Genomic DNA, 22,764 nt, shown 5'->3' with positions numbered 1-22,764 from the left:
TTTTTTTTTCTCATGTTGGTCTTTGTCAGGTTTTTTTTTTCCTGGTTAATATTCTCTTTTGGAATTTTTTCTTCTACTACCTCTTTCTTTACCTTTATCATTTCCTTTTTTATCTTCCTTCCTTCTTTTCTTTCTTTCAACCATTCTATGTTTAGCTTTCTATTTTTTCCTTCTCCATCTTTCTCTATCACTTCTTATATAATAAGCTATCTTTAACCATCACTAGTCTTTACATCTACTTTCTCCATATGTCTTCCTCTCTTTTCACCTTTCTGTTCTGTCTCCCAATGTATCACTTGTCAATCAATCTCTTTCTCTGACTCCTTTCTTCCCTTCCATTTATCTTTTTTCCCTGCTATACCATTTGCATATCTTAAGACTGCCCATCTCACTCCCTCTTTGTATTTCCTCTAAATTCTATCCCAATGTTTCTCTTGGCCCAGCCTAACCATCATTGTAGAATGTATTTTGGAAATAGTAGACACTATTACCTACTTTTATTTTTAATTTTCTTATGGCCTTTACCAGGTAGACACAACTAAGCCAGAGGAACACATTCAAGAAGAAGAATGGGGGAAGAGAGAATATTTACCCAAAACTAGTAGCCTGGAGACAAGACTTAGGAAGGTAGAGACGGAAGAACTCCCCCTCTTCGACTGAGCATCAGATAAAAAGAGTAGGACTTGCCATACCCCATCACCAACTCATAATCTGCAAGATCTAGAGAATATATTGGGGGTAACACTATCCCAATCAAATAAGAGAAACACTCAGTGGTTAATTTCTTTAGTAGCCCAGTGTAAGTGATCCTACCGGTGTATGCTACTACTAACATATAGACTTATTCTTCATGCCCTGGTAGAATTATTCACAGACACACTTCCTTTGTATCTTGATTAAATAGTGTAAATTATTTTGTAAAGTAGATATTTCTATACTGCCTTGCTTAGAATACATCTAGGTATTTTGTTTTGTTTTTAATAATGGCACTTCGGCCTACTCTCTGTATATTCCTTCCTAGAGAGGAAGAATTCTCTGAATTATCTAGAAAGTTACCTTTTAGCTCTTAGGAATTTATTAGGAGAAAATTTCCTAGGACAGATTTCACAAGAAGACAATAAGAAAATATGTTGAAAACTTCCTGAGGATTCTTGTCCTTTGAGTCTTCTCAAGTTCCTGGCGCAGTGTCTTGCACATAGTAGACAGCTTATAAATATTTATTGACTGGTTTTAAAACAGCTTTTGAAGCTCCCACGAAAATAGCACAGTGTGCTTGTCCTGTGGGTAAACCATCTGGGATGCTGAACAAGCCACCACACTCTGTAGCTTTACATATTCAACAACATTTGCTTTGTAGAATCTCAGGGTAAGAAGGGATCTTAGAGGTAGATTACCTAGGCCAATCAACTAGGTGCTTAAATACACCACCGCCACCACCAGATTTTAATCACACACTGAAAAATTATTAACTTATTCTATATAAAACTGTCTCTTAAGAATTATCCTCATCAAAATAAAACTACATTGCTATGTTTCATTACTATTTTCCAAATGATTTTTAAAATCTAGATATGAATACTTTCACTGTAAAATACTCATTCACTTCAGTATTTCATCAAAATGCATGAATCATATATTTCTTTTGGCAGATATGTCAATGGATCTTCATCTACGAGGTACCACAGCTTTAATTTATCATCTGAGACCTCTGTAATATAAAATGTAAAAGCACAGGGGGACAAAAATATCTACTGAATTTGAGAATATAGAGTGAAGAAAAGGGGGGAGGAGACATCCCTGTAGAAAACGACTCTTCCTCTTACCACCATAGGTATTCTTCCATAAACCTGGATACCAGGGCTAAGTTCCTTACAATAAAAAACTTATTCTGTGTGCCCTTGCTGAGTTATTCATTAAGCTTCTAAGATCAGCTCTAAGATGAAGGTGCATACAGAGGGGATGGCAGACTCTGAAAGTGATCCCCTCTTGCCTCTAGTGCCGCCATCCCACCACCGTGGCCCTATTTCTATGATGAGTTCCTATGTTTAGTGGTCATCACCTGCTGATTCTATAATAGCTGGATATATCCTAGTGATGACTCCAGTTGATAAATTAAAGAAGAAGAAAATAATATCTGAGGATGACAAACAAAGGAAGTAATCCAGCAAAGCTAACACACACTTGCCTTATAAGCTTTTCTGTCTCACAGCCTATAATAGATTTCTCTAAGGGGTGGCTGGGCATTGATCCAGTTAGCTGAAGGAAGTCCTTTATTTTTTCACTTTGAGCAAGAAGCAAAATAGGATGATGAAATATAGGGTCAAACCATCTCTGAAAACTCAGCCTAGTAGCCCTTATCACAGAGATTCTTCCCTGAACATGATTTATTTTAGTCACTCATATCAGTCTTAAATTTATACATCTTTAAAGAAAATTCACAAGACATGCCATGTGAGTTACTTTTATCATTTGTTTTGACATGACTCTGCCCTCACTTAACCTAGTCTCCTTTGGTCGTGACCTGAAGGACCCTAAAGAAGATTCATCTTGTCTTCAGGAAACGAAACTTTATTTCTAAAAGCCAAAAAGGGAACCAGAAATGTAGGACTTGAAGTCAACAGCTCTGTCCTTCCTTCACAAAACCTCAAAGGTTTCACTGTGACTCAGACCAAGTACACAACTAAAACTCAGAAGAAAACTGCACTTGATAGGAAAGAGGTAATCACCGTTTAATAATGGGTTATAGCTATTGGTTTTGTCCACCTGTTCTTCCATGCCTCTGCACCTCATCCCTAACCCAGTAACATCAGCCACTGGATCTTTTTCTCTCCCTTTGAATTCATAGCCAATAAACAGGATTCAGCTGGTAACAAACAGAATACCATGCTGAAAGAGCAGAATTCTTCAAATAAAGGAGCAAAGAGGAAACTAAGCTGTAATTCAACACAGATGTAACTGTGAAATAGATGAAGCTGCCCTCAATGCCCCATCACCTTCCCAGTCAAGGTCCTCTGCTATCACAGTGCCCCATTTCATCTCCCTGAGGACACAGCATCTGCACCCGCCATTTCTGTGCTTCGTCAAAATGGGACAGTAGGGGCTTCCCTGGTGGCGCAGTGGTTGAGAGTCCGCCTGCCGATGCAGGGGACGCGGGTTCGTTCCCCGGTCCGGGAGGATCCCACATGCCGCGGAGCAGCTGGGCCCGTGAGCCATGGCCGCTGAGCCTGCGCGTCCGGAGCCTGTGCTCCGCAACGGGAGAGGCCACAACAGTGAGAGGCCCGTGTACCACAAAAAAAAAAGACAGTAGTTTCCTCTGTACTTATCCAAATAACCATGCCTCATTCTTCTCTGCGCTGTTTACAGCAGGTATTTGCTATGGTTAACCTGGCAAAAATATTCCTTCTCAAGTGTTGGTTAATATGTGGTCCTCCCAAATCATCCACCATGCCCTTAAAGAGTGAGTCTAATCACAGCACGCTACATCAAAGTTTCTCGAGCATTAACGTGCACATGAATCTTATTAAAATGAAGGCTTTGGTTCTGTGATCTGGAGTGGGGCCTGTATTTCTGTATAATGAACATGCTCCCAGATGATGCTGAATCAGCCAGTTGGTAGATCAAAGTTGGAATGGTGAAGTGCTAGGCTATTTCCTGTAAGTAAGGGGTAACTGCACACTCACCAGAGAAGGAACACAAAGGTCTCAACCACTGAAAAAAACTGAATATCACCAATTTGAGGGGATTTATATAAATGAAGCATGTAAATGACAGGTTCAATACACAACACAAAGAAAGAGGGGCAGGCCAATCCTCTCTCTATTCCTACATGTATGTTATGCTTCCTCCTGTCTCTTTGCCTGGCTCATGTAGTTCTAGAAAGTTCTACTTCCATCCATGAAGGCCCTATTCCGTTAATATCTCCTCCAAGATTACCCTAGCCCTAAGCTCCCCAACTTCCATGAAGGCTCACAGCACATCGTTCTTTATATTTAATCACTCACTGTCTTATATCATGTGCTGATTTTTTCCTGTGTTAGTTCTACCTACAGAAGAGGGAAGAAAACTCCTAAAAAGGGAGGCTCAGTTCTTATTCATCTCATGTAACTATCACAGTAACTGGCATTGTGCTGAGAACAGAGTAGATGCTAAATAAATGTCACTTTTTCTTTAAATACATTTTGCAAATGGACAGAAATTTAGAATTTCCCAAATTTTAATATAATTGATTAAAAATAAAAATTAATAACAATATTTTTCTAGTTACCGAAATACATACTCATTGTAGAATATTTGGCAAGTAATAAAAAGTAAAAGATAAACAAATAAAAATAACACATAATCCCACTAGCCAATGTTAATACTTTGGTCTATTTTCTCTTTTATGTGTATAAGGGAGGGAGGGTCTTGAAGTAATTATTTTATGAAATAGCCTACATTTCCCTCTTCACGTTATATAAGCAATTTCCATATAATTAAAAATACTTAAAGCTTCATGTTTGTTGTCTGTAAAATATTCTCAAGTATATACTATATTATCATTCCCTTCAATGATGGACTTAAAGTCTCTTATGAATTTTCACTATAATAAATAATGTTATGATAAATATCTTTATTCCTCTTTGTCCATACTTCTGATTACTTCCTCAGAAGTGGAATTACTGGAGCAAATGGTCTGAAAAATGTATTTTAGACAGGATAACATTGAATGAGATCATCGGCTTTGGAGCCTCACAGTCTGGATCCAATTATCAGTTCTCCATATACTATTTGTCAAACCTTAATAAGATTACTTTAACTCTTTGTATCTTAGTTTCATGTTTTGTAAAATGAAGACAATGATTATTTCACAGGACACTTATGAGGACTAAATGAAACGTGTTAAAATGCATATGTATTGTATTTCATAAATCAGCCACTAGGTGGAGATGGAGGTTTATAATTCTAAAGTCGTGGTTCTAAAGCAATTCCCAGGCAGCAGCAGCAGCACCGGGGACTTTTTTTTGACGTGCAATTTCTCCTGTGGCATCCCAGAACTACTTAATCAGCATCTCTGAGGGTGGGGCTCAGCAATCTGTTTCAATGAGTCCTCCAGGTGAGTCTCACACACATTAAAGTTTGAGAATCACTGATCTAATATGTGTTCACATTTTTCTCTGATTTGTTGCCTGAGCAAAGAGCCAAAAGACAACACATAACATCAACTGTAATTTACAGAAGGTTACTAAAAGCTATAAAAGCTGTGTTAAGTGTGTTAAGCATACATTATGGCATGTATGCTTACTTTTATAAGATAGTTATTTCATGAGATAGTTATTTTTACTCATTTTTCAACCTTACATTGAATAAACTTGCCCTTGGTGACTTGTTAGTCTCTAAGCAGAGTATTCCAAGCTAGGCCATGGATTTAACCACTATACACACTGCCACCCCAAAGCTTGTCTTAGTATCTTTGCCACACTCAGTCATCATTGGTTGGGAACAGCCCATGGACCTCACACAAAGACAAAGGAAAGGTTCCTTTCACAGCTGCTTCATCTGCACTGACTTCTCATGTATCCCTGCTAAATTGTCCACTTAAATGTATGAATGAAACTAACAGGAAGGCTTTAATCACTCTTCAGTAACTCATTTAAGAGTCACCTGCTACTCTGGATTTATACTGAATGAGTTAATGCTTAATAAAGCACTTAGACTAACACCTAGCACTTAGTATAAGTGCTAAGTTATTATCAATATGATAATTCTAGAGTTTAACTGAACTTCTGAAAGAAGGAAGACCCGCAGGACTTTAAGTTTGCAGTCCTCTTCCAGCTGGCATTTAATGAGGCAATAATACTGGCATAGGGCTCTCTCCTACGAGAATTTGCAACATGGTACCAAAAACTTTTTTTATTGGATATGCAGAGAAACTAAGGCAAATATGGGAATACAGTAGAGGAGCCTCTTCAGAAACAGTCTCCCCCTAAAAGTTCTCATCACAAGGGAAAAAAAATTTGTACCTATATGAGGTGATGGACGTTAACGAAACTTATTGTGGCAACAATTTCACAATAGATAAGCATGTGAAGTCATTCTGCTGTACACCTTAAAACTTATACAAAGTTGTATGTCAGTTATATCTCAATAAAACTGGGGGAGAAGTCTCCCATAAATACTCAGAACACTTCGAAACCTATTTCTTTGCTTTACGTGACTCTGCCAAGTGACTGTGATTATGCATATGTCTTGTTTCCTCAACTAAGCTGTACTCATATTCATTCATTCAACAAATATTTATTGAGCTTCTCTACGTGCCAGACACCCTTCCCAGTGCTGGGGATACATCAATGGGCAAAATAAAAATGGCTGTGCTTGCGGCACTTATGCATTGTTGTGGAGGAGACACCATAAACATAATATATAAGTAAAATGATATAGTCTGCTAGAGGGTGATAAGTACATGGGGGTGGAATAAACCAAGACAGGGAACAGGATTTGCAATTTTTTTTAAGTAGTCAGGGTGAGCTTCATGGTGAAGATTGTTACCGAACTGAACTGGGATCCAACTGAGCAGAGGTCTAGGAAGTGAGTGGCACTATCTTGAGGGCACTTATCACAGATTAATCACCAAAAATCTAGCAGAGTTCCTTGCATGTGGTAAATATTCAATAACTGTTTACTGATTAAATAAAGTTCAAATTCTTGGCTAAAACCACATACCAGATTGAAGATTGGTCAAGAATGATTTGCCTTTAGCATGTCAAAACTATGATTCCTACTGAAGTACCAGAGTGTCGGAGCCTTATCCCTAAAAAAAAAAAAAAAAACACTGAACAATCAGTATGAACACAGTGGAAGTTATTAAAAATGACTATTACCATTTGAAAAAAAAGAAAACAGAACAATGTTTCTTCAAGAAACTGATTTTACTAATCAGCTTCTCATTACTTTAAATGCAGGGTCAGCATTTACTTTCCACAGTAGTCTTAGATATGTATGCCAATTGGCCTTGACTTTCTGCCATAAGAAGTTTTATGTGCCATGAGAAACACTATATTTCTCAGGATGGACCTGGCCTTTTTATTTAATTTTAGGTATAAAATGACAAAGCTACCTCAAATATTACAGGTTTGAATTCAGTGATTAATGCATAATTATACTTACAAACTGTTCCTCAGTAATAAATGATATTTTTGTTTATTTATTTATTTATTTTTGGCTGCACTGGGTCTTCGTTGCTGTGACGGGCTTTCTCTGGTTGCAGCGCGCGAGCTTCTCATTGCAGTGGCTTCTCTTGTTGCAGGGTGGTGCTCTAGGCGCCTGGGCTTCAGGAGTTGTGGCATGTGGGCTCAGTAGTTGTGGCTCACAGGCTCTAGAGTGCAGGCCCAGTAGTTGTGGCACACAGGCTTAGTTGCTATGCGGACTGTGGGATCTTCCTGGACCAGGGCATGAACCTGTGTCACCTGCATTGGCAGGCGGATTCTTAACAACTGCACCACCAGGGAAGTCCCATAAATGATATTTTAACTTACATACAGCGAAGTTAACACAAGCAAACTTTTTTCCAGTAAATTATTTCACACAGGTATATGCTTATGAATCTATTTAATTGTTCAAACTGTGCTGGAGAATACATATTTTGGAATACATAATTTGTTAGATTCAGTTATAACAGAGGTGATTTCTAATGGGAATTTCTCACACTATCCTGATTATCAAAAAAATTTTATTAAAAAATCCATATCATTTGCTCCCAAATCTGTTATATCAAAATATATTTTTCAATTATATGCTTAATTATGTCACTTTCAGCTAATTGGTTTCATAAATATTAGAGATCCATTTTAAATTATTTTATGAATATTTCCAAAACATATTTTCCAATTATTATTTTTCTAATGAAGACAAACAATTGACCTATATATACATATAAATTTTCTCTGCACAGTGATACTTTTTTTGAAGAGAATAGTGTGGAATGCGCAAAAGCTTGGGCTCTCCAGGGCAAAGCCAAAAAAAAAAAAAGGCAAAATTTAATTATGTCTCCTTATTTTTACTCTTTTGAGTTTTATTTTCTCCCCTTGTTTATTTTTTTAAATGCTAGATATTTACCTTAAAAAATAACAATGCTACTATTTCAGTTATTTTCCCGGGGGCAGGGGGGTGGGGGGGAGTGGGGTAGTTAGTTTTATATTATCCCCCCAAAAAAATCATGGTTTCACATTCACTGGTAGTAAATATATTAACTACCTGGAATCAAAATGGAGAGCCTCTCAAGATAAGGAGTTGTGCAGTCAGCAATGACTTAAATTAGTCAGGATAGCAGGAATCCGGGGTCAAAGCTGTTTCCACCATTTTGGTCTTACCACTATAGGTAAGTGGGACTCTGTTTGTATAGCACTTGTTTCTGTCATAAGTGTAACAAGTCTCAATGTCTTCATCACAGATATTGCTCTGGGTGGCAGTAACTACTTGATTATCCAGCTCCACTTCTGTAGGATCACATTTTTTACAGCTGAAAAACAAACAGATGCATTAGACAACCCCCATCAAATGTTGTCTCAGAATCTGAGTAACTATCCATTTCTATCCAAAATCAATTAGTTCTGACAAAGGGTGACTCCTTTCAGACTTCAACGTCTCTATTATACAGAATTATTTACGTAATTTTTCAACCTTCAGTTGAAAGGAAGCAATATAATTAATAATATGATAATATGATTGTGAGGTAGTAGGAGTAAATGAGTTATTTATAGTAACAAAGAAGGGTTTGTTCTTTAATTTTTTATGTTGGATTCTATAGTTTCCAAAGAAACACCTGCATGTTAATGTGTCTGATTATTGAACTATAAAGACTAATTGGTCCTTCGTACTAATGGCAATAATTTCATCTTTAGAATAAATTTACAGCTAACTTTTATCTGTGATAAAGTTTTATGAATTTATGATACCTAATGATTAACACAGGAATTAATGTATTCAAAGTTCAAATTATATTGGTAAATGTTTATACCCCAATTTGTTTTCAAAAACATTCTTACTAACAATTTAATAAAAGTTATTGACTTCAATATCTATATTAGTATGAAGGAAAATCTCTTACAGGTCGGACAAATGGTACACAAATTTGGTTCTCAGGGGTGAGGTAGGATCAGAGATATTCTCCCTGCTGTTCAGAGGAACACTAAAAAAAAAAAAGAAAGAAAGAAAACAAAGAAGAATAATGAAATTACCAGATACTGCTATTTTTGGTAATAGGTATATTGCTAGGACAGTACTTACTATTTCATTCGGACATTTAGCACTCTATAAACACTCTTTAGTAATACTATTACTCAGATTTCACAGTAATTGTTACATTTTAAACACTGTCATTCAAAATAAACCTCACAACAACTCCTCTGTCAACTATCTTTGATTACTTGGCAAATCCCTGCTTTTCCTTTCAAAATAAGCTCAAGTTTTACCTTCTCTGTGATTTTTACCTTGATCCCATCCCCACCCCTCAATAAACTCCTTCCTCTGTAGTCTCATTAAAGTTTCATATATCTTATTATAACAAATGCCATATTACAGTTGCTTACCTACACAGTAGTTGCTTCTAGATTCTATAAATTCCTTGAAGCAAAAACGTTTGCACATTCCCAGTGCCTTGCTACATGTGTGGCATGTAGAATATGTTCAATATTTATGGAATGAATGGACAGATACTAATATCCAAATTTTAGAAATGCAGTAATTATAAATCAAAGAGGTTGGTGACCTACCCAAGGTCACACAACTACTAAGTAGTAAAGCTGGAACTGGAATCCAGACCTCTTGATTTGGAGATATTCCATGAAAAATTACACATCAACTAGTTCAGGTGATTTCATTAAATTTTACAGTTTTTCATCTATGTCACCACTCCTCATCATATGCATCCCTCCCTACCAAAAAATACAAAAAACAAACCAAAAAAAAACCCCTCATGTTTCCTAACTCAGTATTTAGCAATATTATCCACATAGATATCCAAGCCAAAAACCTGGATACCACCCTCAGTCTTCCCTCTCTGTCATGACCTATATCTAATCCATCTCACAGTTCAACTGATTCTGATTCTTTGCATCTGTGAACTCCAGCTACTTGATCAGGACACCACCATTTCTCTCCTAGTTTGCAGCAATACTCTCCTTCAGTCTTGACCCCTCCAATGTATTAACCACATTATTGTCAAAATAGTCTTTTTAAAATACAAGCCTAATTTCCTTCTCTGCTTAAAACCTACAGTCTCCCCCTAGAAAACAGGGTATCATTAAGATGGCACAGAAGACATTACATGAAATACCTCTAACTCTCCAGCCTTCTCTCTCACCACACCACCGTCTTTATAACGTGTGCCAGCTGTAAACAGCTGTTTGCAATTGCACAAACTAACCACGATTTTCTCATCTCCAAGTCTTAACAGTGACAAAAACAATAACAGTTCTAACATTTACTGAGCACTTACAGTGTGCCTGGTACTATGATAAACATGTTAACATGATGATCTCATATAATCCTCACAGCAACCCTGTTTCCTTTTCCTGGCATGATCTGCTTCACCCATCAACCCTGCAACACATTTACCTAGCTAACTCCAGTTCAGTCAGCTAACAGCCATCATCCACTTCTACCACTTACTCCAAATACCCTCTCCTGCCTCCCCCTGCCACTCTCCCACCTCCCCCAAGGACTGGACTGGGTGCCCCCACTTTGTGCTCCTATAACATCCTATGCCTATTCTTGTCATAGCATTTACAATACTGTATTGAAATTGCCTTTTCAATTATTTAAAGTTCCCTACTAGACTGTAAATTCTTTGATGGCATGGACTGTGTTTTATGTAAATTATTTTATCCCCAGCTCCAATCCTCAGTGGCTTTCAGAAGCACTCAGTAAATGTTTGCCAAATGAATGGATGAATGATCAACTCTTTATTACACTGTAAAATCTCTAGTAGTATTTAAAAATGCTTTAAATAATGAGAAAAATAAGGGAATAAACATGTATGAGTGTTTCACCATGGGCCAAACACTGTTCTACGTGCTTCTATACATTACTATATTTAATCCTCACAACCTTAGGAAGTATATGTGTATATATACATACCTATATAATTATTCCTTTTTTTCAGTTTAGGAAACAGGCTCAAATTAGTTAAGTAACTTGCCCAAAGTCACCTCATTAGTAAGTGATGGAGTTGGGAATAATGCCATAATGACACAGCAATGATAATAAAACTTTCAGAAATAAGATTAGGGAAGCATCAATACACATCAGGGAAGTGGCATGAAGTAACTGAATTGCCTGATTTCAATAAATAATATATCATAAAAAGAATCATGTAATAGAAGAAAAAGATAAATTAGAAAATCCTGGTGTGCCATTTTAAATCTGTCCCCTGGAGATTTAAACATAAGATAGACACTCCTCTTCAACATGGTTTAAGTGCCAGTGTCATGGATGCCATCTCCTCAAGTTACATGCTTCTCCAATTGTTCTATCCTTAACAGGGAGCTATGTGGTATAGACTCTGTGGTCAGAGAAAATCTGCTAGAGGAAGAGATGTCCAAGCTAAGACATGCAGGGTGAGGAGTTAACCAGGCTAAGAGGGGTGAGAGAAAGAGTTCTTCAAGCAGAGGAACTAGGTTATGCAAAAACGGGAGGAAGAGAGCACTGTGAGTGTGAGAAAATAAAGGTACTGCAATGTACTGGCTTTTCAAACATGAGGTGAAAAAAAAACTGGCAATGGAAGAGCTTGAGAGTTGTGCCGAGCGTTATAGGTTAGGCTGAGACATTCGTAATTTATCCTAGTAACAACATTACGGGAACCAGCAAAGGGATTTTAAGAAGGATAGTGACATAATGATAACTGGCACATAGGTTAGGTGAATAAATAACAGCAAATATGTTTTGAAAATGTGCCAGGAACTATACAGTCTTTAAAAGGAATAGATCTTCTCAATTTATCTTTACAATAACCCTATGAGATACATATTATTTTCCTATTAGTAAAGATGAGAAAGTTGAAGTTTAGATTGGTTCAGTAACTAGCATCCCAGAGCACATAGCTATTTAGTGACAGCCAGAACTCTAAACAAATTCTTAAGCATATTATACTTCTCCCATTGATTAAATGGGATCGAATGCTATGTTCTGTTTCAATAAGAGGTATTTGATTTGGGGGGGAGGCTATTCAAGGTAGAAGTAGTTCACAAGGAAGACATTAATGACTAGATCCAATAGGAATCTCAGTTCTTAAGTATTATTAGCATTTTTGCTGTTGAATAAGACTCATAGCTTATGACAGACTATGTGTGATATGAAATAAATATCTGAAGTCCAATATACAAGTGTAGACGAAATTAATTTAGTCAATTTGATTAGTCTACCTTACTTTTATGGAGACCGGCAGTTGAGTACAAAGTGAAATACTCTGTGGTCCATATATGGTACAAAACAAGCCTTTTAATGTTATCTCAAGTTTCACTTTGAACTGATCAAGGGCAACTAAAAGTTCTGATTCAAATTGAAATAACTCTGTATAAACAGGGCATGTTGATGACTAGATGCGACCTTCGGTTATTATTTGATCTAGCTGACTGGTTTTAGGTTGCCTGGAAACCTTTGTTCCTGCTCCCAACTTCTACATAATTGGCTCAAGTCCATTAACCAGATTCAACTAATGTAAGGTGCTACACACCAAAAAGAGGAGCAAAGATATAGGTATCACATGCAAACAATTGCTAATATCAGAAAGTATCTCTGCTCACAATATGAAAAAATGAAACATGAAATACCACATACATAATTCTGATGTTTCTCTCCACAATGTCTTGACTAGGATCTTCAGCAGAAGGGATGATCCTGGAAGTAATCCGGGCACACTTACATTTGTTGTCAACAAGAACAGTCCTTTCATCTTCATCTTGGGCTTGAAAGATAAACATATTAAGAAGAAAGGTAAATGAAAGTCTGTTTTTATACTTTCTATCGAGTTAATTTATGCCCTTCCCCCCAGCAGAAAACTTAAGTTTTATGGTTGATCAGTTTCGGCTTTCTCCATTTGTTCTTTTTCCTAATCTAAAATAGCTAAGTGGAATCTCACAGCGTAGTGAAGAAAAACCAAATGAACTCCAAAAGGAATTTTCTCTCCTTCCCTTGGACCAGTCCATGGTCTTTCTAACCTGACTGAAAGAATTCTGGTTTTAATCTAATGCTATGAATACAGGCACAACCCTCTGAATGATGTGGCTTTGTAAAAGTCAGTGCCAAATGCCAAAATGAGAAAGAAAACAAAAATCTAAACTGGATTTCTCTCAGACCAGAGCAATTAATTCAAAAGTGAACAAAAAGTAACATTAGCCTTTCTAACAAGCCCAGTTTTAAGTGTCACGTCCTTCCTGAACTCCCAGTTATATTTTCTTTTTTCCTTAGATTGCATTAGAACTAAGAACATGCATATTTTCCCAAAGATAACCTTATTTTGTAACACTTTAAATATTCTCCACTAAAAGTTTCCTAAACTTAATTATATTCTTCTTTTTCATAATAACATTCAGGTTATCATAGTATAATAATTTAATACAATAAAATAATAAGTGCTATATTTATTAATATTTCTTATAAGAATTATTTTTAAAGATACAATATATATAGACATAAGGTGCTATAAATTTGTTAAAACAATTTAGAATATATTGTGAGGTACAAGTTCTATTTAATATAATATGCATGTGTACAGAAAAAAAAAATAAATGAATGAGTGAATACACAGATGACTATTAAAGCCTTAACTCTGAATGTCAACATTGTCTAATCTGAATATTATACACAGATGACTATTTAAGCCTTAACTCTGAATGTCAACATTTACTGTCTAATCTGAATACTAGACAGTGAGGTCTGGTAAGTGCCGCAAAGAATTAACAAAGAAAATTTCTTATTATCTGGACTTAGATCAGTTAACAGATACCTGAAGAGTTAATAATAAATAGCTTTACTGGTGACGAGGAGACTAATAATCCCATTAATAAATATAAGGAACACAGAAGAAAAAGCAAGCTTGGAAAGGAAAATAGTGAATTAAGTTCCGGAATATATAAAAAAAGTTCTACATTTTTCTGAAATGATTTTAGTCTTACAGAAAATTTGCAAAAATAGTACAGAAAGTTCTCATATATCCTTCACCTAATTTCCCCTAATATTTACAACTTACATAACCATAGTACAGTTATAAAAATGAGTAAAGTACCATTGATATAATACTATAAACTAAACTACAGACCTAATTCAGATTTGACCAGTTTTTCCACTATTCTTTTCCTGTCCAAGGATCCAATCTGGGATCCCACATTGGATTTATTTGTTGTGTCTCCTTAGTATATATGTATGTACTATAATCTGTGACAGTTCCTCAGTCTTTCCTTGTCTTGTAAAAATTTTTAATAAAAAAAGAGAAGATGCTTATAATATATGTAGTGGGGGGAAAACAGTGTCATTCCATCTCTCTTAAAATACATAAGAACCTGAGTAAAAAAAACATTGTTTTTTCTTTAAAAAGTTGAAAAATTATTGTAAAAAATTAAAACAATGTAAAAGACATAAATAAAAAGTGACAACCCACTCCCTCCCAAAAAATAGCTTTATTTAAGTGTTAATTAAACAATAATAATGATGCTAAATATCTTTTTTATTCCTATAATTTTAGCTAAGTGACCTTTAAAATTTCCTTCCATCAAGCCTCAATTAAAAAAACAAAGACTTAGCACACAAATTCAAGTTATAAAGGTTAAATGATAAGGATAGATATAACTGTAACTGGAAATCTAATTATTCTGGTGACGATCCCAGAGCAGAAAGGAGCTAACTGCAGTATTTCAGTCTTAATGATAACAGTCATTACAAAACATTTTAAGACCGTTGTTATTGTACTTATAATTGTTTTGAAGTACTTTATAATGTATTATTATGCCATTATTCATAAGTTCTTAATAAATCTTCTGATTAAAGTCTGTATGGTATTGGAGAAAAATCATTACGAAGCAATTTAAGACAATGATATAATTCTTCTTAATTTTTTGAAAAGAGTAACATGACTTAAATGGTGTCCTTTCCCTCCTCCTGTATTCATGACTCTTAAATGTTTTCTCTCAATAAAATAGAAATGAGCATGTAATGCCTGACTAAAAAATACAGATTGAGTCAAGTAGTGACTTGACCATTAAGTCTTAAATAGAAAATATCTGTATTTTAGTTATGGCATATATTTTCTTGCCAGAAACCTTGGAAAAAACCATCATTACTGTTACTACATAGAAATACTAGGTAGCCTAATATACCTACCAGAAAAATGTACAAATACTTTCAATTCACCAAAACTTGTAAGATTCTAACATTCTGTTTCATCAACAAGCAGTATTTTTCCTAATAAACCTGTTATTGTAGACTATGCCTTACTTTATTCCAAGAGCACCTGAAAGATAGTAGGTGCTCAATAAATATTTGTTAAATTTAGTTCAATTCAAACAAGAAAATAGACAATACATACTAGATATGAACGTTATAAGTTTACTAAAAGGTGATTCTCTTATACAGGAAGAATAGGATAGTAGTTAGGAGTGTGGACTATAGTGTCTGATGGCCTGGGTTCTACCTATCACATGCTTGTTGTATGACCTTAGGCAAGTTACTTCATCTCTCTAAATTTCAATGGGCTCAACTATATGTCAGAAACAATAATAGTACCTACCCTCAAATGGTTATTGTGAGAATTAAAGTTAGCATAATGCCTAGAATATAGTATATACTCAATAAATTATTGCTCTTTTATACATATATAGCTATATATATGTTTCACATGTTTATAGGTATATAAATGTTATAAACATATGTATTTATATATATGTATAGGTATATATACATGGTTTACTACTAATATCTTTGTTTTAAATATTATTAAATTCATTATTCTTAATGCTAAGTTAGTATATGTAAAATCACTGCTCTTAATTACATCATATTCTGTCTTGAAACAAGAATGAGATCAAAAAAAAAAAGAAGAAACTCAGTAAGTCTTAGAACAAACCAGCCAAATTATATCACTTCTAATTCATATGCCCTTCTAGATTAAAATTATTAAACACTGTACTTCTATATTCAGAAAATAATCCATTTTCTATAATAGTTTGAAAAGTTAATAAACAAAATAACTGAGGTTCAGCCATCAAGTTATAGGAAACGTGTACAACATTAAACATTGTTAAACGGTCATCATAAATCTGTAGGCTCAGATCCAGGAACATTGTTAGAACGTATTAATACCAAGCTCTCTGGGGAAATAAAATCCCAATGCACTCTATATTGTATTTATAATAATTATTACTTCATTTCTCCAGAATATAAATTTGAGATACTCAAGGAGATTACTGATTTTCAAGATTCAATATGGGTATTCGTGTAAGTATAGCTATCTGTACTTCTCCAGAAATATCTACTTTCTTATTCTCTAGGTTGTAGTAGGCAAACAAGAGAAGAGAAAAAAGAATAAAAAGAATTACAATGAGTCTTGTCCATGTAAATATCACTGCTCATACAAAGATTAAGACATGCTAGAAAAAAGTAGCCAGCTAGCTGTCCAACCAAAACACAAATATAAATGTTGAAATCTGAAGAACAGATCTGTGTTCTATTTTTCCTTTTATCTGGGTTCATTCTCAAAATACCACATACCTGTCACAAGAACAGCCGTAACAAAAATGGCCAGGACTCCCCAGAAAAGCAAATAGTTCTTCATCTTGACTTTCTTTTGAAAAACTGGAGCTAAAAAGTCAGGGTTAAGGTGTGTGGTCTATAAGGAGTGTGCAAATGATGGTGCTTCTGCTTTCTTAAAATAACACTCCAGGCAGCTAACAAACTAAAAACAATCACAACTGCGGTTGAAGTCTGAAATTTAAATACTGCACTGGAGGAAATCATGGCTCAGATTTACGTATTTTCTTCCAAAATATCCCCTAAAGCCATGTTTTGGTGCAACGACTTTTTATTTTACATTTATTCTATATAATTAAATCAGAAGACTAATAATAATTTCAAGGCAGTAGTCCATTAAGAATGTTTAAATGGGGATTCTCAACGTTATTACCTAGATAATAAAGTTTTCAAGTCAAACATAATATAGTATTTGTTGTGCCTGGAACAATAAATGAAGAAGAGAGAAGAAGGAGGAAAAAATTAAAGCCCTTTAAGGTTCCAATTGCATTTTATGTCAACTTTTTCTTCTCGTCCTTCATTAACCAAGTTACCAGGTTTAACATACAGATTATAGATTATATATATAATATATACATATTCTCATTACTTTCAGTTATTTTATAAGTTCAAATGTGGAACTGGAATTAGAAACAGGTGGATGCTAGATGTTATCAGTTGCCATGTTTCAATTTGATAGTATTAAAGCAGACCCTGTATTTGCTCACCCAGTTATACCTTTCAGAATTGTAAATCCATGAAATGATGCGTGTTTGAGATGCCTCAACAGAAAACTGAATCACCACAGTATTGCTTATAAATTTTCATTAGCTAGTGTAAAAAACAAACAAAACAAAACAAAAAAACCCCTGAGCTTTTGGATAGGGCATCCCCCTACCTCCTACCCCAACATGCTAGAATGTCTCTTAGGCAGGGTTGGCTACAATTATACATCAAATCTACGTTACTTTTGGTTTTCAGTTCCCTAATTTTTTAAGGATCTCGTAGAATTTTGCGAGTTACTAAAGAAATACTTCAGGACCGTAAGTAGGCAAGTGGATTTCACAGCTGGCAGTAAAAAATGGCAGAATGAAAGCTATTAAAGACTAGCACATAACTGTATTCCTTCAGTCAACACGTACTGAACGTCTAGCAAGGACAAAGTGCCAGGCACTAGAACACACAATATTATTGCACTGTCAAACTTTGTTCTCATTTTAATTTATACTTTCATAGGACTTAGAAACTATTTGAGGTTAAGAAAAATACACTGGATTCCCATGAATAATTATATCTTATAGAAAAAGAAACATCTGAAAGCTCATTATTTTAGTGTGTGGTCAGGATGTCAAAACAAAGATCAACCACTTAAGATCTAAATAACTGATGTATTATATCACTCCAAAAAAAAGAGTAATTAGAAGTTAGTTGGATACATTTTTTAAGCCATTATTTCCTTGAAAATAAACTCAAGGGTAGACTGCCTCCCCAACAAGCAAGTTGGATAAATCTCTGGAGACAAATTAAAGCCTCCCCCAAAACTTATTTTTTATAAAAGCCAAGACTGACATATAATTACTAAGCTAAAGAAAAGCTCTTTATTTGATTTCTATTCTTTCAACCTTATAGTTTTATAATTCTATTATGTAAACCATGCATCTAAAATAAATTATTTTAATAAAAATAGTGTGGACAGTGCCAAGTGGCACTTTTGCTACCAGAAGAGAGTTACCTATACATGCAACATAGGATCAGGACAAGTGTTTTGTCAAGTGTGGTCCCGGGGTCATCTTCCCTAGAGTATTAGTCAAAATATAGATTTCCTGGCTACACCCTATCAGAATTTCTAGAGATGTGACCTTGAAATACGTATTTTTAAAAAGTCTTCCAGTTGATTTTGATGTACACTAAAATTTGAAAATTGGTAGACTAGAAGCCTGTGGGGAGGAGACATAACTAGCAGCATTAACTATGGAAGAGACAGACGCTAATAAAGGTAATTTTTTTAAACAAATGGGCTTACATTGGAAATCACTTAGCTGAGGCTTATATTCACTTCTATTTATGTTTTATAGGTGAATTGTTTCATAATCTTTTTAGTAGGTCTGGTTTAATTTTTAAACCACTTCATCTCTGATTTTGTTCTTCCTACTAAAAAATGTATCCATTCAAGTGAGTTAAATAATTGGGAGCTTAGCCCCATGTTCTAAATTCTTCACCAAAAATGGTTTATTTTTCCACATTTAAACATATGATTCTTACAGTAAGAGTTTCAGTGGTAGACTCATTTGGATAAAAGAGATCTTAAGGTAATTTAGTCTCACCTTCTTTATTCCCACTCAAGTTTTGTTTCAATTTCCTATACAGCAGACAGCCTGAGTTCAGAAAACCATCTGAAATAGGTCGATGCTTCACTTCCTCTGTACATAGCTTATTATATTTAGGATACTCAAATCATGACAAAGACTTGATTCTCTTAAGACACAGACAATACACTTTCCTTGTTTTCTTCCTATCTGACTGATGACTCCTGTTCAGTATTTTGCTGAGTTTTCCTCTGAATATTAAGGTTGATCCTCAGCCTTCTCTTTTCTCTCATCCTCTCCCCGATTTTATCTGATCCCATGGCTTTGAATATAGGACATGCTGTGACTTTCAGATCTATAACTGTAGACTTTACCTTGCCTATCGAGCTGCAAACTCCTGTACCCAACTCTCTATTTGATACAGGTACCTAAAACTTAACCAGGCAAAACAGTACTCTTGATGACAAGCCACCCTCACACTTCCATTCCAATCTCTTTTCATCTTCAGTCTTCCCCATCTCGGTAAATGGTACCTCCATCTACCTGGTTACTCAAGGCAAAATTCTCTTCTTTGATCCCTTTCTGTTCTCCCTCATATTCAATTTACTACCATGTCTTGTTGGTTTTATTTCCAAAATATATCCCAACTTTATGATTCTCTCCATTTTCACTGCTACCCTAGTCCAAGCCTCTGTCTTCTTTCCTAGACTACTATAATAGCCTCAGTAATAAAAAGTGATTTTTTCCTTTGCCCCAGCATTGGCAACTCGGACTCACAGATGACAAACAAGAATGGCTAAGTACCCTAAATTCTAAAGAGAGTTGGATACTTCCTCCAAGACTTAACAAGAAGCAACAGAACTCAACTTACTACCATCACTACCCCACCACTTCCAGGTTCAATCCTCTAGTCTTTAGAGAACTTTGGAGGGAAAAGGGGAATGCTGTCACAGAAGCTGTTGGCCTTTTGGAAATAGCACTGTTTGTGGTAAGAGACTTTCCCCCTTTTACTTTTGAGAGAGGGGCAGGACAAGGTGTTCTTTTCTCCCCAAAGTTAAGTGAGGGAGAGAATCAAGAAAATAAAGAGATCAAGAACCCTGCAAGAAGGGGAAACTGAGAAACAATATATATAATAGTTAATATTGGGCTGGCCAAAAAGTTCGTTCAGGTTTTTGTAAGATGTTATGGAAATGCCCGAACGAACTTTCTGGCCAATCGAATACAAAGGATTCTGAGTCTGACTGCTTGCGTTTACCACCCAATCCACCACTTACTATTTGTGAGACACTAGGCAAACCTTGGTCAAATCATTTAACCTCTATGTTTCAATTCCCCTCTCTATAAAATGGGGATAATAACAATACATATTTCGTAGGACTGTTGTGAGGCTTAACATGTATTACTACATAGAAAGAAGTTAAAACAGATCTTGGCATATGCTAAGTGCTAAATAGGTACCAGTGATTATTATCATCATCATAACAATTATCACCAACATTATGCTGGTCATGCCTTGTTGAGTTGCAGATGCAAACTCAACTTGGGGCTATCAGTTGCAATGAAGTTTAAGGAAAACATTCCTGGGAGAGCTTCACATATCCCCTTGGGTTGCAGGCATGTAGAAACATAGAAACTGATATGGGCTCCTGCTATATGACCCTTATAAGGTATGAATGAAAATATCCAACAAATCTGTATTAGTAATCAGAACAGTAGGATACTGGCATGAAAACAGACACATAGACAAATGGAACAGAATTGAGAACCCCAAAATAAATCCACACATATATGGTCAACTAATATTTGACAAGAGAGACAATAATAATCAGTGGAGAAAGGACAGTCTCTTCTGGATATTCACATGCAAAATAATGAAACTGGACCTCTACCTTACACCACTCACAAAAATTAATTTGAAATGGATTAAGGACCTAAACATAAGACCTAAAACCATAAAACTCTTAGAAGAAAACAGATGGGAAAAAACTCCTTGTAATTGGTCTTGACAATAATTTTTGGCTATGACACCAAAAGCACTAGCAAAAAAAGAAAAAAAATCAACAACTGGGACTACATCAAACTAAAAAGGTTCTGCACAGCAAAAGAAACAGCAAAATGAAAGTGCAACTTATGAAATGGGAGGAAATATTCGTAAACCACATATCTGATAAAAGATTAATATATAAAATAAATAAGGAACTCATACAACTAAATAGCAAAAAAAAAATCTGATTTTAAAATGGGCAGAGGATTTGAATAGACATTTCTCCAAAGAAGGCATATAAATCACCAATAAGTACATGAAAAGGTGCTCAACATCACTAATCATCTGGGAAATGCAAATCAAAACCACAATGAGATATAACATCATACTTGTTGAAATGACTTATCAAAAAGACAAAAGACAACAAATACTGGTGAGGATGTGGAGAAAAGGGAAACCTGTTGTACTGTACGTGGGAATGTAAATTGATACAGTGGCTATGGAAAATATGAAGATTTTCAAGTAATTAAAAATAGAACTACTCTACAACCCAGTAAGCCCACTTCTGGGTATATATCCGAAGGAAACTGAATCACTATCTCAAAGAGATATCTACACACCCATGTTCATTGCAGCATTATTCACAATAGCCAAGACGTGGAAATAACCTACGTGTCCACACACAGACAAATAAAGAAAATGTGATATATGTATTAAACTTACACACCATTATATGCCAATTATTTCTCAATAAAGCCAAAAGGAAGAAAAAGAATATATCCAAAGTTTTTCTGACTTGGAGGGGGAGGCAAAGGACACTTGGGAAAAGTGTTAGCTTTATTTGTAATAGCCCAAAACTGGAAGCAACCTAAATGTCTATTAAAAAAACTGGATAGGGCTTCCCTGGTGGCGCAGTGGTTGAGAGTCCGCCTGTCGATGCAGGGAACACGGGTTCGTGCCCCAGTCTGGGAGGACCCCACATGGCGCGGAGTGGCTGGGCCCATGAGCCATGGCCGCTGAGCCTGCACATCCACAGCCTGTGCTCTGCAACGCGAGAGGCCACAACAGTGAGAGGCCCGCCTACCGCAAAAAAAAAAAAAACTGGATAAACAAATTGTGGCATATCCATTACTCAGCAATAAAAGTGAATGAACTGTTGCGATACACAACAACGTGGATGAATCTCAAAATAATTGTTCTGTGCGAAAGTAGCCAGAAAAATTATCAAAAAGAGTGCATACTGTATGATCCCATATATTTTGTATATTTAAAATATTTAAATATATTATAAAATATATAATCATATATTTTTAAAGATTCTTTAAAAATATATTTTAATGTATGACTATATTAAATTTTATATTAAGTGTTACATATAAAATACATAATGTTTTAATATAAATAATTCTAGAAAATGCAAACAAATCTATAGTGATAGAAAGCAGATCAGTGATTGCCTGGGAAGGTAGGGACAGGGAGAAAAGGGAGGGAGAGTAGGATTACAAGGGTGCATGAGGAAACTCTTAGGGAGGATGGATATGTTCACTATCTTGATGTAGTTATGAATTCAGGAGTGCACATATAAGTCAAAATTTATCATATTGTATGGTTAAATGTGTACAGTTCATTGTATACCAATTACGTCTCAATAAAGCTGTTAAAAACATTCACATCTTCAGAATTCATTTTTTAAGCATGATGTTAGGTTTTCCTTGAATGTCC

General features: G+C 35.3%; 1 protein-coding gene across 1 annotated transcript; it reads right to left on the bottom strand.

The window, feature by feature from the left end:
• Window positions 1-7,567: 7,567 nt before the first annotated feature.
• Window positions 7,568-16,959, bottom strand: JCHAIN (joining chain of multimeric IgA and IgM). Its single transcript, XM_065877896.1, has 4 exons — window positions 16,735-16,959; window positions 12,811-12,937; window positions 9,083-9,163; window positions 7,568-8,494 (listed from the first exon to the last, which is right to left on the bottom strand). Exons 1-4 carry the CDS (start codon window positions 16,796-16,798, stop codon window positions 8,290-8,292), a joined length of 477 nt encoding a protein of 158 aa, XP_065733968.1. The 5' UTR covers window positions 16,799-16,959; the 3' UTR covers window positions 7,568-8,289.
• Window positions 16,960-22,764: the final 5,805 nt, after the last annotated feature.

Source organism: Phocoena phocoena, chromosome 5, assembly GCF_963924675.1.
Source record: "Phocoena phocoena chromosome 5, mPhoPho1.1, whole genome shotgun sequence".
Taxonomy (NCBI): Eukaryota; Metazoa; Chordata; class Mammalia; order Artiodactyla; family Phocoenidae; genus Phocoena; species Phocoena phocoena.
The sequence above is the reverse complement of the archived record's forward strand: the minus strand, read 5'-3'. Positions and strand labels throughout refer to the sequence as shown.

Coding starts and splice junctions, on each gene's coding strand:
- JCHAIN (XM_065877896.1), bottom strand. CDS start 16,798: ATGAAGAACTATTTGCTTTTCTGGGGAGTCCTGGCCATTTTTGTTACG. Junction 9,164..12,810: donor GAGAGAAACATCAGAATTAT/GTATGTGGTATT, acceptor TTTTTTTTTTAG/TGTTCCTCTGAACAGCAGGG. Junction 8,495..9,082: donor GTGTACCATTTGTCCGACCT/GTAAGAGATTTT, acceptor TTTGTTTTTCAG/CTGTAAAAAATGTGATCCTA.